The sequence below is a fragment of the Microchirus variegatus genome (genome assembly GCF_963457635.1).
Source record: "Microchirus variegatus genome assembly, chromosome: 7".
Classification (NCBI taxonomy): Eukaryota; Metazoa; Chordata; class Actinopteri; order Pleuronectiformes; family Soleidae; genus Microchirus; species Microchirus variegatus.
The window spans coordinates 808626-824996 of record NC_139808.1 but is presented as its reverse complement, the minus strand read 5'-3'; the positions used below and the strand labels follow the sequence as shown (position 1 = coordinate 824996).

At 39.8% G+C, this 16371-nt stretch overlaps 1 protein-coding gene across 1 annotated transcript in view; it reads left to right on the top strand.

The window, feature by feature from the left end:
* Positions 1–13601: 13601 nt before the first annotated feature.
* Positions 13602–16371, top strand: part of slc6a11a (solute carrier family 6 member 11a) — a gene marked incomplete at its 3' end in the record, with an annotated part of 33917 nt that continues 31147 nt past the window's right edge. The window contains exons 1-3 of the mRNA XM_083892297.1: positions 13602–13719; positions 14112–14296; positions 15739–15873. Coding sequence (XP_083748423.1) covers positions 13712–13719; positions 14112–14296; positions 15739–15873 — 328 coding nt within the window. The 5' untranslated portion in view covers positions 13602–13711. The remainder of the gene's footprint in view (positions 13720–14111; positions 14297–15738; positions 15874–16371) is intronic.

The following is a 16371-nucleotide window of genomic DNA, read 5'->3' as shown; positions in this document are numbered from 1 at the left end:
CAAACGTTATGCATCGAGGATTTCTTTTTTTTTTGATGAGTCGTATATTTATTTATTTATTTCCGATTATTTATTTATTCTTTCTTTTTTCTTTTGTAACGGTTCAGTTTTTCCATGTGATGACCAGCGTTCTTTTTGTAATCCAGTTGATATATAAGGCTAATACGGAGACCAAAGTTTCACCTCGAATTATCACTGGAGAAACTGGTGTGTGTGTGTGTGTGTGTGTCACTGTTATTATAAACTGTGTGTGTGTGTGTGATTCTATTTTTTAAGAAAAAGAGAGAAAGACTTGTATTTATATTTTATGTGCCAAAACTTAATTGCAAACTGTACTGGTGACTTAAATAACAATAATAATAATAAAAAAAATGTGCCATTAGGATTTAACAGAGGACGACATAAGGAGACGATAGAAATTAAACTTAATAATAAAAAAGAAAACACACATTCCACCTCATCTGCATCGATTTCAGAGCGAGAGATTAAGAGAACGGTCGCGTTGTTGTTGTTGTCGTCGTTGTTGTTGTTGTAGTGTGATAATCCCAGTTTAGGGTGATTTTTAAAGCTGCTACAGTACGTGTAAATACTAACAGAACAGTAGCTCGTGTAGTTTCTCCATGTCAGATCTTTTACCGCGTCGTTAATAGAAGTAGCATCGTTGTGTTCTTCTGCGTTTGTTTATGTTTGTTTATGTTTGTTTTCCTCCTCTTCCTCTTCCCTGCACACAGTAGAAATGGTGTAAATGTGTCCATTTTTTTTCTGAGAACGTTTCACTTTAACTCGGCCAAAGTTCCATTTCACACAGATTGTTTTCATGGCTTTTCTGGAAGAAGAAGCACAGGCCCTGACGATGATGATGATGATGATGATGATGATGATGATGATGATGATGATGATGATGATGATGATATCATCACCCCTTTGTTTTGTTGACAGACAAAAGCCTAAATGTTCTAGATTTATACATGTGTCAGATGTTTGTTTGTTTGTTTAACAGAATAATGAGAGACAAAAATGCAAATTGTCAACATCTGATAAGGACGTGTTTTTTTGGTTTTTTTTGGCTTCTGCGCAAAAGAAACTACAATTTAATTCCATTTAATTCCAAGACGACAAACTCAATAATCTCTAATCTCTCTGTAAGACCTTTATCCTCCAACTGTCTGCAAATAATACAAACAATAATAAAAACAATGCCCAGTATCACTTTTGTTGAACCTGGACTTGGTATCTGCGTTAATACAAGACAAAACATGAATTCATGTTCACTCCTAAAAAGTAAGAGAGAAACAGGAAGTGAAACTTTCTTATATTATTATTATTATTATTTGAACAGCTTTGTTAATTTCCTGTTATATAAAACACAGAAACCAGCAATTACTCTGTCGTGAAAAAGCGAAATATTTATTTTTGAAATGATGTAAATATAGAGTAAACTAACACTCATGTAACAGCCACAGTGAAACTGACCACAAGTCGTTCAATAACCTAAAATCAGACGTTGACGGTTTGTATTTTTTTTTGCTTGATTTCCATAATTTTGATGATAAAAAAGAAATAAAAAAAACACAAGGTCAAAAAAGGGCCTTATCTTGACTCGACCCTGAACTGACATTTTGACTGTACTCGCAAAGATAATATTTGTTATGAGTCATCGGAGGGTTGTTTACATTTTTGCAATAAGAGTTGATTTATTGTTTTTTTTGTTGATCTAAATCAGACCAATGTGTAAAAGTGTGTCTATAGAGTTATGGGCTTAACGTGTTTCAAACCGCCTGTTCTTCTGTGAATCAGCAGTCTTATTATTATTATTATTATTATTCCTATTATTCCAGGTACAATGTTTTCTTTTTTTTAGCTACGGAAGTTTCAAAAAGAAAATAAGGGGGAAAAAAGATGCCTGTTTTGATTGTTAGACGCTTGTTTTTGTTTGTTTTCTCACATTAACAGTGCCATACAGTAAGTATAACCTTACTTACATTAAATTCTATTGTATTAAAACCAGTCGTGATGTTTTATACAGGAATCAAAGCGGGGTATTTTTTTACATTGTCATTTAAAAAAAAAGAAAAAAGAAAAAAGTGAAATGTGTCATATGTGTTGATTTTATGACGCCGTAACCTCACCCAAACCGTGCAGGCGTGATCACAGCATCGTTACGACATACTCGCCGTGTTTACAGATTAGCAATCAAAGCTAACAGATACCATTAAATGGCTGGGTTTTGTTTTTTCCTCAGAGCGTTCGTCATTAATGCCCCTCGTTTGACCTCGGTTGACCTCGGTGCGCTCGAGGACAAAAGGCAGGTCTCCCACCGCCATAAACCGTAATGTTTATCTGGAGGTGTGATTCTGTAAAAGGGTTAAAAGGAGCCGCCGGGTTGTTGTAATCTGCAGCTCGAGAAGCCACAAATTCAGATAACGAGCTCCTGTCGCCTACTTCCCCAAAGTGGAGTCATTGAACGGCTTGTTTAATAAAAGGGTTTTGCTCTGTGTGTGTTTGCTGAACACATGTGATCACCTGTCCCTGATGTGAGGAAATGTCTCACTGTGCCTTTTCATGCTGCTGTTATGTGTTGGTGGGGGAAAAAAGAAAATAATAGTCAAAATGAAAGTGAAATATGCTTATTTGGTCAGTCAGACGCCACTTAGCTTAGCTCACTCTCCATGTAGCCTCACAAATGAACACCTTATATGTCATTTGTTTGGTACATATATATATATATAAAAAAAACCTGCTGGAGAGCGGTTGCCAGGCAACCAGGCAAGGCTCCAAGGAGTCACCGCTCGGGTGTGGGTCAGGGGAATTTGTATATTCAAATCATGCCCAGCCAGGTGGCTTCCTCCTGTTTTGTTTACAGTCTTTCATTTTAAGCCGAGCACACGGACGCGAGTTGCATCCATCGCCCCCCCAACAAAAGACTTCCCCAACACAATGAAGCATGTTTTGCCCAAATTGTGGAAGTGTTCCCGACTCGCAGTGAATCATGTGCTGTTGTGTTGTCAAAAGCGCTCTAAAGTGGTCGAGAAGATGTTATATAAAAAAAAAAGTGTTGAATCATGAAGCGTGGAATGTTATGAGTAAAAAAAAAAAGAAGTGTGTTTGTCATTACGGTGCCATGTGTCTGCGATGACTGATCTCATCAGCTGCCATTTCCTGTCATCGTGCTGAAGAATGTGGAAACAAACTTCCCTTTTGTGTTTTATTTGTGTGTACTTGTATAGCTAAGTGCACACCATTTAAACAAAGAGAAAAAAAACACACAAATTCAGTCATATTTCAGTAATAAGCTAAAGACAAACCATATCATGTTCATCCGTGGTTATCGGTTTTATCTCCCATGTCGTAAGCCTTGACTTCCTCTCTCTCTCTCTCTCTCTCTCTCCGTGCTACAAGATAGATCTCTGTTTTTAAAAAGAAAAAGAAATCTGTAATATGTATGTGTATTCTTCTTCTTATTCTTCTTCTTATTATTTATTTTTTCCCTTTTCGTTGTTTTTTCTTGTTGTTTTTGTCTGGTACGAAAGTGTAAAAACGACTGTGTATTTGTGTATAGGTTCTGCCGAGCTGTACATCCCCCCCCCACCCCCCCCCCCCCCCCCCCCCCCGTGTGACAAAGAGTTGTGCGTTTACATACACGGTCGGTTCAGAGCGGACTAACTTTGTGTGACTTTTTATTATATTTCAATTTACGAATCGAAAAAAAACGAGTGCCAAACATGCTTGAGCATGGAAAAAAACAAGAAAAACAACAACAACAACACAAACCCTGGAGCTGCAGGTTCTCTTTACTCTTGACTTTATCGAGCACGACTCGAGGAACTCACTGCTGTCGTAGAGACTTTCTTTATTTGTGATACGAACGCACAGATGAAGGTCAAACCGTCGCCAGATTTATTTTTTTGGACGTGTTTTTGTCTCGGTTTGAGAAAGTTTGTGAAAGTTTGTATGTTTTTTTTTGTTTTCTTCCTGTGTCCACACCACACACACACACACACACACACACACACACATCGAGGCGTCTTATCGTACCACGCCACTTGAGGTTTCGTTGGACTTTTTTCGGAAACATTTGGCTCATCATTCGTTCTTATCTCACCACACACACACACACACACACACACACACACACACACACACACACACACTCCAAAACAAAGTGAGCCTGGACCACTCGGTGAATTTTACCCCTGGATTTTATCAATTATAGAGTGTGGATTTGTGCAAAAATGTAAAAGTCAATGTAATTCTAATATTAAAATGAAGCTATGAAAATATCTTATTGTGCACTAAACGGTGTCTATTATTATTTGAATTTAATTTTTTTCCTATTTCAAGTCAAACATTTAATGAACCAATACATGCATTTTGAGCAAACTGTGCTTTTCCTCCTCCAGGATCAGGTGCTTCTTCAGTTATGTTTAACGACGATGAGATGTTTTTAAGGGTGTCCCTAGAATATTTTTGTAAAATATACCCGATAAAGCTCCTGAAAGAACTCCGTACAAGGAGGCTGAAGCCTGATGATTCTTACTCTTAAAGTGATAGTTCTGAATTTTGGACATAAGACCTATTTTCCAACTCAGCCGGTGTGATGGAGACGTCTGGAGACGTTTTTAAGAAATTTCATTCAGTTCTTCTTTCATTCGAGTTCGCTGATGCTATGGCTAGTGCAAGTCAATGATACAAGTTAGCATGGCATTAGAAACACTCATACTGACTCCACAGTGCACCTGAGGCAAATCGATTGTAACGGCAGACTATTGATGAACATATCTGTGTTGATTGAAATAAAACCAACCTTGCAATTTGAAGGATTTATGTCTCAGCAGCAGCAGCGCGTCATACTTCCGGCAGCGGCGGACTGATTCCGCTGCCAGAAATATAGTGCTGAGAAAGTAGTCCCTCAAAAATCCATGCGATGCGACGTTAGTTTTGTTTCAAATATCATTCTAAGTAAGATCTGCTGTTGTGTTGTCAAAAGCGCTCTAAAGTGGTTGAGAAGATGTTATATAATATTGGCATAGTTCTTGGACCTGTACGTTGCCCAAGGGCTCTATAGTGACCCCTAAGGTGAAAACTGAGTTCCACCAAATTACCCAAAACTTGGTGGGAAGGTGTAATAGCCCAAGACGAACAAAAAAAGTCAATTGGAACCATGTCTTCAACTCAACAGGAGGTCAGCCATTTTGAATTTAGGAATTTTGGCGAATTTTGGACGAATTGCACCCTGTATACGGGTGAAAGTTTCATGAATGTTTTTTTCAGAAAGTTTCATGAATTATTTTTTCATAAACACTTAAATGAATTATTTTTTCAGGAAAAACTGAAAAAAAAATTCAGAAAAATTTTCATGAAATTGTTTTCAGAATTTTTTTCAGAAAAATGTTCATGAAATTTTTTTCAGAAAAATGTTCATGAAATTTTTTTCAGAAAAATGTTCATGAAATTTTTTTCAGAAAAATGTTCATGAAATTTTTTTCAGAAAAATGTTCATGAAATTTTTTTCAGAAAAATGTTCATGAAATTTTTTTCAGAATTTTTATCTCTGAAAAATTGTCATGAAATTGTTTTCAGAATTTTTTTCTCTGTAAAATTGTCATGAAATTGTTTTCAGAATTTTTTTCTCTGAAAAATGTTCATGAAATTTTTTTCTGAAACATTTTCATGAAATTTTTTTCTGAAACATTTTCATGAAATTTTTTTCTGAAAAATTTTCATGACATTTTTTTCTGAAATTTTTTTTCTGAAAAATTTTCATGGATTTTTTTTCTGAAAAATTTTCATGGAATTTTTTTCTGAAAAATTTTCATGGAATTTTTTTCTGAAAAATTTTCATGGAATTTTTTTTTGAAAAATGTGCATGGAATTTTGATCCAGAGAACCCTTTAAAACCCCTTTCCTGAATAAAGGCTTTTAAAAGGGTTCTTGGTAGAACCCTCCAAAAAGGTTCCAGGTGGAACCTTTATAAAAAGGTTCCACCTTTATAAAAAGGTTCCATAAAAAGGGGTTCTCCTTAGCACTTTCATATCTAAGAGTGTAGTGGTGAAGTACTTCTGTTGTTGTTGTGACTCATATTTTCTTTTTTTTTTAAAAACAAGATTTTTAAACACAGGAAACTGTGAAATCCAATCCTCCAAACTCTCTTTCTTCCTCTTTCATCCGTCCATCCTCCCACCAACAGCTGAGAGGAGTTGTTCCTGTGAGGAATGTCTGATGCCTGAGGGAACACAATATCATGACTGTGTGAACATTTAAATTTAGCCTCCTCGATGAGGATGGCCCTCAGGTCAACAACAAAAAAAGAAAAAAAACCGACCGATTATCCAAGTGTATTTGTTTGTGCTTATGCCAAAACAATTAAATTGTGATTTTTCCCTTTTTTATACAGCTTGTTTTTGCAGCTGAGTATTAACTTCCTTTGAGCATGTGCTGTGTGTATTATTATTAATATCATTGTGCAGAGAGCACGGTCCCTGTTTGCTCTAGAGATTTACAGCAAACAGTAAATATGCCTTAAATAGCTGCTGTCTTGTCTTTGTTTACATTTCTGTCTGTCTTGTTTTATGGTTCTCGAAGAGGAGCCTGACAAATAAAACCGAGCTTTTATTGTTTCTACTGTACTTTTGGGGCGTCCGTCCTGTGAAGTCTGCAGGGTTTGTTTCTGTTTTTTGCTGAATAATTCATTCCGGGGCTGCAAAGAAAAAAAAAACGGGCCAAATGGACAATGTTTGCTCACGGCAGCCGTGACTCTCTGTCACACGAGACGAGGACCCTGTGAAATCCGATCACCTCGAACTTCCAGTTTTTTTTTTGTTTTTTTTTTTCCGCGGCGGAGTTTTAACTCCAAACACTCTTTCATTGTTTCATTGTGTAACAAACAGCGGTTGGCGTCGCCTGAAGGGCCTGCATGACGGCAACAGGAAGTTGTGGCACGGCAGCTGAAAAAAGAAAAATCCAACTGAAAACAGACCTTGAGATACCAATGAACAATGTTGTTTTTCGGGGGGTGAAACGGACGCAACGGCCGCGTATCGGACAGATTGCGGCACACTTATCGTGCCGCGTGGAACGTGTGCGAGATGATTGCGCCCACAAGCGGAGATGTGTCGTGCTGTTTGTGTTATGAAGGTGTCGCAGGTGTGTAAACCGTCCTCCATGGCTGCTCCCTCCTGCAGGAAGAGGTCAGCTGAGCACTGAGCAGAGAGAAAGCAAAGGGCCTCAACCACCACCACACCAATGAATGAATGAGTGTGTGTGTGTGTGTGTTGTCGTGCGTGAATGGCTTTCCTTTGTAAGACAATCACGTTAAACACAAGACACAATGTGCTTAAAAAACAATTCATCTCAGGATTGACTGGTCTGACTCTGACTAATGTGCTATGAACCTGCATTTCTGTCTCTGCTGTGCTCACGGCTGTTAGTCGAGCTCATCGTCCCATGATATCTGTCCCTCTGCAGCGTTATGAAAGGATTCTTTCATAGGAAATCTGAAGGTGGTTTTTTTTTTTTCCCCTTCTTCTTCTTTTTCTTTTTCTATGACAGACCCTGATGCAGCCAGACTCAGAGACTCAGACTCACAGACATCACAATACGAGCTTAGATAGACTGAGTCAGCAGATTGTGCTTAAACACTGCATGTTCTCCATGTGTTTCTCATTATGCCCACACTCTTAGAAACAAAAGTGCTAATTAGAACCATATAAGGTTTTTCGGCCGAGAACCCTTTTTGACTCCAGGTAGAACCTTCATAAAAAGGTTCCACCAAGATGACCCTTTTAAATCCCTGTATTCAGGAAAGGGGTTTTAAAGGGTTCTCTGGATCAAAATGGTCCTCACTGGAACCATTGGTGTTATTTCTAAGAGAAGTCTGCTGCAGAGAGTGATAATGCATCTATCTCCCTCATGACACTACACTCTTAGAAATAAAAGTGCTAATTAGAACCATATAAGGTTCTTCAGCGTGTCCTCATAGGAGAACCCTTTTGGCTCCAGGTAGAACCATTTTATAAACGTTACACCTGGAACCCTTTTGGAGGGTTCCACCAAGAGCCCTTTAAAAGCCTTTATTCAGCAAAGGGGTTTTAAAGGGTTCTCTGGATCAAAATGGTTCTTACTGGAACCATTCGTGTTACCAAGAACCCTTGAAAAACCCTTTCTTCTGGGAAAGGGTTTATCAGAAGGAAATGGTTCCAGGTAGAACCTCAGCCCTTGTAGAAGGACCCTTTTGGAACCCTTATTTTAAAGAGTGCACGCTTCAGGTTTTCTATATGATCACATCTATTGATTGTCACTATCTCTCTGTGCATTTCTTCTTCTGATCATAACACTTCAAACTTCCTTACATACATTTGTCAGACATTTTAACATGTGATAACTTTTCCTGCAACTTCTCTTCCGTAGGTTCGATGATGATGATGATGATGATGATGATGATGATGATGATGATAGGAGAGGAGCAAGATCAACAGCTTACATTTCTGGGGGAAGGTTGAAAGGCAAATCTACTTGCTGGAAGATTGCTGAAGAGTTTAGAGTGGGGGGGGGGGGTGTAATTTCCTTCTTCACATATTGCAGCTTGCACTAACCCTGGTCTCTGCAGTGGAGTGGTTTACTTGGATCTGTGTGAGCTCCTCAGTCCCATCCTGGTCCCTGGAAGTGGACTTGAGAGTGTCTGTGTTTGAAGATAGAAGTTCAAATATAGACAGAATGTGTTTGTTGCAGAGCAGACAGACACAGGGTTTTGCGTATCTGATCACATGAGAGCTGCTGGCAATTCTGTGGGCAACGCAGCGGGTTTGACGAGGTCGGACCTGCTGACCGTGTGATCTGCTCCAAAGTCGGGAATTCAAGGGCCTTCGTTTGTTGATCTGCTGTCCATGGGTTCTCAATGTCTGTTGATGAATTTAGCCAAGGAAAACATATGTACACTCTTGAGATAAGGGTTCCAAAATGGTCCTTCTACAAGAGCTGAGGTTCTACCTGGAACCATTTGCTTCTGAAAAACCCTTTCCCGAACAAAAGGGTTTTTCAAGGGTTCTTGGTGACACTAATGGTTCCAGTAAGAACCATTTTGATCCAGAGAACCCTTTAAAACCCCTTTGCTGAATAAAGGGTTTTAAAAGGGTTCTTGGTGGAACCCTCCAAAAGGGCTCCAAGTGGAACCTTTATAAAAAAGGTTCTATCTGGAGCCAAAAAGGGTTCTCCTATGAGGACAAGCCGAAGAACCTTATATGGTTCTACTTAGCACTTTTATTTCTAATAGTGTAGTGTCATGAGGAGTGGGAGATTATCTCTCTCTGCAGCAGATTTCTCTTAGAAATAAGTGGCTTTTTAATGAAGTTAAAGAAAAAGACCTGAGGTTGTGTTTACTAGACTGAGAGTGTGTCATTGTGGATTAGTCATCTACCAAAAATGGTTATTTCACATGAGAATAGCAACCATTTATTATTGCACTGACAGTCTGAGCTGAGGCTTTCACGTTCTTTCCAGTTTTCATTCAACACACTGAGAAGAAGAATCATCTGCAAAAGACTGCAGAATATGTCAATGGTGCAATCATCATCTAACACCAATGATGACTTTAAAGGTCCAGTCAGTGGAGAAACAGCATCACATGATGAAACAGGAAGTGTCTGTGCTCACAGCAGTAACTTAATCAGTGTGTGTGTGGCTCCACTGCACACACACACATCAGATTTTCTCGTTATAGTTAAAAATGATAGTTCAGGGTTTTTTTCGTGATTGAGGGAAGTCTACTGTCACGTGATCAGCTCTGTCTTCATGACACTCTCTAACAGTCTTCTGGATTTTAAGAATATATGTGTATCTGCTGCTTGGAAAGTGAAGTTTTGTAAAAAGCTTTTTCCACCAAACCAACGTCCAGAGAGACACAGTTTTACATCATTGTAGACAAGAGTTGTTGCTGCTGCTCAACCTCCAACCTCTGAGCTGCCTCCATCAGTCAGTGAACATGTATTATTGTGTGACTTCAGCATTTGGAATCCATTATATGGGGATTGAATTAAATGACAGAGCTTTACCCTACAAGGCAACAGAAGGACAACAATCTGGTTTTCTCTCTGTCTCTTGCTGGTCAGTGGTGGTTCTGTCTAGTGCTTCACTCCAACAGTAAATAACATGAACATGATCACAATGTGACATCTTTGTACCTGCAGATCTCACCTTCTTCTTCCTCTGAGTGTGAAAGTCAGTGCACTCTTAGAAATAAGGGTTCCAAAAGTGTTCTTCTACAAGGGCTGAGGTTCTACCTGGAACCATTTGCTTCTGAAAAACCCTTTCCAGAAGAAAGGGGTTTTCAAGGGTTCTTGGTAACACTAATGGTTCAAGGGTTCAAGGGTTCTTGAAAGGGTTCCAGTAAGAACCATTTTGATCCAGAGAACCCTTTAAAGGTGCTTTCACACCTATAGTCCGATTGCTTTGGTCCGCACCATGTTACAATGTAGCAAAGTAGAGCAGATTGATTCGGTGCGCACCAAAGTACAGAGATCACAGATTCACACCTAACGCAAACGAACCGAACCAAGGGACCAAACACGTTTGGTGCGCACCAAATGCTGTATGTGTGAAAGAACCCTAAAAGCCATTTCCTGAATAAAGGGTTTTAAAGGGTTCTTGGTGGAACCCTCCAGGAGCCAAAAAGGGTTCTCCTATGAGGACAAGCCAAAGAACCTTATATGGTTCTACTTAGCACTTTTATTTCTAAGAGTGTATATTATCTCCGTGGCACAGTTTTGGCTCAAAGTGCTAAGTAGAACTATATAAGGTTCTTCGGCTTGTCCTCATAGGAGAACCCTATTTTTGCTCCAAAAGGTTCCACCTGGAACCCTTTTAAAACCCTTTATTCAGGAAAGGGCTTGTAAAGGGTTCTCTGGATCAAAATGGTTCTTACTGGAACCATTAGTGTTACCAAGAACCCTTGAAAAACCCTGGAAAGGGTTTTTCAGAAGCAAATGGTTCCAGGTAGAACCTCAGCCCTTCTTATGGAACCCTTGTTTCTAAGAGTGTAGGTGGTGATGTTCCCCCTTTCCACTTGTTTGCCAGTTTCCAGTTGAGCAGCATTCTGTGTCTTCCTCCCTCTTAGAAATATTCGCTCCGTTGAGCGTCAGAGCATCGACTCTTATGTGATTTGTCCTTTTGCTTTTATTACCAGGTCAAAGCTGAGGGAAGCAATATTTATTTGACTCACAGTCGCTAAACTTTGAGAACTTTATTCTCCACGTGAGGGTCGTGGGAGGATGCTGGTGCCAATCCCAGCTGATGGTGCAGGAGTCAAACCCTGCACAGGACCACACTGACACAAACAAACATCCGCTTTCACATTCACACACACCGGTCAATTTAGAGCGAAAACCAACGCACAGAACATTCAAACTCCATGTGTGCGTCCACACGTGTATGTGAGAGGTCAATCTGGATTAATGAGACACCGTCATAAACTACAGGGATTAAGGACATCCTCTCAAGTCCAAATGGTGACACCAAAGGTGTGGCGTTCAGATTAGAGACACGAAATATCAGTTTATTAAGCTGTTTATCTCTGTGCCACATGGCACCGCGTCGCCTATTTCTACCCACTCATGTTTATGAGTGACAGTCACTGTGTGGTTCCCAGCTGAGTCCTGCAGCGTGGACACTGACGACAGCACAAGTCACTGTTAATGTCACTTTAATGGAGTTTCTCACTGTAAATACTCGTTGAACACATTATGAAGTATTAAATGTGACTGGCACATTACATAAATGTGGAGACATCTGTGATTATTTACAGCTCCGAGATAAGATAAAACACATTTCTTTTTTTTTTTTTATTGGCGACACAATCGTAAATTTAAAGGCAGGGTTTGAGAGCTTGGAAAAAAACAGTCGGAGCAGACACGCCTCTCTGAAGACACGCCTCTCTGAAGCCACGCCTCTCTGAAGCCACGCCTCCAGAGCACAGGAACGCACGGACACGGATTCATGGTATTTCAGTACTTTGTGGTGTGTTTCTTTGGATACTAGCTCACTAGATATTTTAAAATATCAAAAAAGGCGATTTTAAACTCCAGCCTTCGACTAAGCTCCTTTTGATTCCACTCTGCGTTGCGTTTTATGTGCATTGTCTATTTTATTCCACCCTGTCTTGTATTTCACTCTCTTATCTGCATCTTTTGTTTATTTTCAGAGTTTCAACAGGTTTTTTTTCCCCTTTTATTGTGAAGCTGCTCGTGTGTAAATGCTCAATTCCAGGCATCATGTTGTTGACTTTGAATTTGTTGTGTAATATCCATCCATGCGTCCATTTTCTACCGCTTTATCCTCCACACGAGGGTCGCAGGGGGCGCTGTGCCTATCTCAGGGGTCACAGAGAGGTCGCCCGCAGGGTCCGCACGAGTTTTTCACATCTGTTTCCTGACTTATTGTTAAATCATTGTTGATAACTATTGTGTGAGGAATCGTTAATGGATCGGATTAATTAAAGGTAAACAGTGCAACGTTGTCATTTCACAAGTGTTCATCACACTGGTTACTCAGTGTCCTTGAAGTAGCTCAAAAAAGGTTTACGTGCCCCGACACCGAGGTCCATGCACCTTTTACCAGTTAGCTACGTTAGCTGCATTAGCTCCTTTTTAGCCCCGGTTAGCAGTGGAACTGGAGCGGTCTGTTTACGCTAAAGTTTAGCATTACTTTAGAGACTCGTCTTAACAATCGGGAGTAAAACGTGAACATGACGTCACACTTTTGTTCATTTATTTACAGTATTTTATTGTTCTATATATTTATATTGTTTTATAATGTGGGTTCTTTACAGTGTAATGTATTTTGATATAGTTTTTTTTAAAGGTTTTTACAGTATTTTATTGTTCTTTACATTTATATGTTCACATACTTTTTAATCACAAGGTTTTTCCATGTTATTTCATTCATTCCGGGAAAAAAAAAAATATATTTTGAACTCATACATTTTTGGTTGGTGTCAGATTATTTATAACATAATGGTGATGAACACTGGTTGGAAGGAAGGGCCCCCTGGGATATTTTTGCTCAGGGCCCCTACAGACTCTAGAATCGCCTCTGAAAAAGCTCCCACACTAACTTTTACCATGAAAAAAACCAAAGATGGAAACCAGTTAATTGAGTAGTTTCTAGTTATGGGGCAAAGAAAAGACTGCTTTCTAATTCTTTCCATGATTTATTATGGTCTAAGAAGAGAAGGCTACAGATTCCCAATTGGCTGCAGATGACTGAAGTGTCTCCACCCACACACTCTGCACAGGCTGCTGCTGCTGCTGCTGCTGCTGCTGCTGCTGCTGCTGCTCAGCTGATTCGGTTTAGTTGTTAGCAACTGTGCTAATCTACAGACTTAACCATTCCTGGCTCTGTGGAAAAATACAGCAAGGAAGTGACTGACGATACCTTGGATTTTTTTTTCTTTTTTTTTGTTTTCTCTCTCTCTCTCTCTCTCTCTCTCTCTCTCTCTCTCTCTCTCTCTCTCTCTCTCTCTCTCTCTCTCTCTCTCTCTCTTCTTTTTCTTTTTCTTTTTTTCAAAGTCAGTCAGACAGCATGGTGCGCGGACCAATCCGTCAGTGATCAGAGGAAACAGCTTTAGTTGCTGTGAAGAAGCTCAGAGACTGAGGAATAATAATAATCATCATCACTTTTGCTGTTGCTGTGAAACAACTCTCGTGTGAGCGGGGCTTTCGTCATGGAGGGGTAAGTACCTGGGTTTATTTTTTATTTATTTTTTTGTTTTACCCCTGAAAAAGCATCACTTTGGCTGCGCTCCAATGTGCGCAGCTCGCTCTCTCTCTCTCTCTCTCTCTCTCTCTGTCTCTCTCTCTTTCATTGGCACATACTCGACGAAAACTTTCCACTCATCGTCGTCATCACGCGACCTCAAGTTCAACAAAAGGCACCGACTGAATCCACTTGTAACAAACAAACAGCGAGCGCGTGCGCCACAACTTTAAAAAAGGATGAAACCATCTAATGTGTGTGTGTGTGTGTGTGTGTGTGTGTGGAAGAAGAAGAAGAAGAGAAGGTGCATTGATCTTTGTTAACGGTTCCATCATTTCTCTATTTCTTTCTCATTCAATCGTGTCAAGGGAATTTGTGGGAGGAAACAGCCTTGATGTTCCAAGTCCTGATAGCAAGTCAGTGAAGAAGACTCAGCTGCTGGATCGAGGCCAATGGGCGAACAAACTGGAGTTCCTCCTGGCTGTGGCAGGGACACTGGTCGGCCTGGGAAACCTCTGGAGGTTCCCCTATTTGTGCTATAAAAATGGGGGAGGTAAGCAGGAAGTGGAGCGAAACTACACAGAAAACCAAGAAACACACACAGTGATGCTTAGTCCTTTATTTTGTATTTTTAGACATTTAATGAGTTAAACCAGTGCACTTCATTTCATTGTTAGTGTGTGTGTGTGTGTGTGTGGGGGGGGGGGATAACCTTGATTCACACACACACACACACACACACACGACATAACTGCCTATTTAAATTGTTTATTAAAGAGGACACAGCCTCTTAGAGCAGGGGTCTCAAATTGGCGGCCCTGGGGCCACATGCGCCCCCCCCCCCCCCCCCTCCCCACACATAATATCATGTTATAATGAAAACATGACCCACGACCTCCCCGTCTTTTAAACACAGTGTGTAGCTGAGGCTCAGCTGCCAACGAGGTGATATAATATAATATAATATAATATATTATAGTAATAATAAGACATTTGGTCATAATTATAATTATTCCATTAGTAACAGCATTCAATTACATATATAAATACGCTTGTTAGGGCCCGAGCCACGACTGGCACACATTTTTATTACGCTATTATTTATGTAATCTAAAATAAAAGTCTGTTTTTGATATTAATACATTAATTTTGCATCATAAATAGTGTTATTATTAAGTGATATCATGATGGATGCACATTGGCCCCCAGGTCATTTGAGTGTTGAGAGCCCTGACTTAGAGAATATTAGAGCTGCAGCTAAACATTATTGTTTAAATCAATCGTTTGGTCCATAAAATGTCAGAAAATGTGTTTGTCAAACCTGGAAATGACGACGTTCTCCAATGTCTCGTTTTGTCCACAAAGCAAAATGATTCAGTTGTAATGATGTGGAGCAAAGAAAACGGAGAAAATATTCACATTTAAGAAGCTAAAACAATCGGAAATCATTCATTTAGTAATGGATCAATAATGGATTAATGATGTCAGCTCACCTGTACATACCAGGGAATCATCTGATAATCGTCATATCTTAAGGCCACACTGATATATTATGATATTTTGATCCTGGTGTAAAAGAGAAAACCTGTTTTTCAGGAGAAAATGTGGCTGATGGCGTGTTCACATTTTGATGTTTACGAACACACACACACACACGCAAAATTGAAGGCGGGGGGGGGGGGTTGAAAGAGGAAGGTGTCACACACTCTCTGGCCTCAGATGCCTTTTTCTTGACAATTATAGACAATGATTTGACCCTTTGTTCTCTTCCTGATCACATGGTCAACACGAGCATGTGCTCAGGTCTGGAGCTGGAAATCTAAAATTAGAGAAACTCCAGACAGCCTCGTTATGTGTGTGTTTGTTGTAAAATGTTTGACTGTCATGAGTAAAGAAAATGTTGATTCATCACCATGAGTGATCATGTGCGATGTGCCACACATGAAGCCAGATGAAGAGTGTTTTGGTTTGTCACACTTGTCATGTTTCTCTCAGGTGCATTTCTAGTTCCATATGTCTTGTTTCTGCTCGCTTGTGGTATCCCCATGTTCCTCCTGGAGACGGCCATGGGACAGTTTACATCTCAGGGATGTATCACCTGCTGGAGGCACTTCTGCCCCTTGTTTGAAGGTCAGTGTACCGTGATGACACCTGTCATAATGCAGACCAAGTGTGGGAAGATGTAAATATGTAGGGTATACAAAAACAGAGATGTTATGACGGGAGTGTGTCAGTCGTGGTCAGGGGGCAAATTGATCATGGGAATCATGGGTGATTTTTGCTTGGTGGTTTTTGGATAATAACCTATAAGGACGTACGAGTCTGGGTATTTTATATACCCACATTTAACGAAGGTTAATCTGCACCAAATAATCAACAAATATACCATGGATGCATTTGCTGCCGCTAGGCGTCTCGCAACCAAAAGAACTGGAGCTGCAACTAACAAGTATTTTCATCATTTTGTAATGGTTTAGTCCATAAAATGTCAGAAAACGGTAAAAAATGTCGATCAGTGTTCGTCAAACCCGGAAATGACGATGTTCTCGGACGTCTTGTTTTGTCCACAAACCAAAATGATTCAGTTTTAATGATTTATTTGTCATCTGGAACAAATAAACAAAGAAA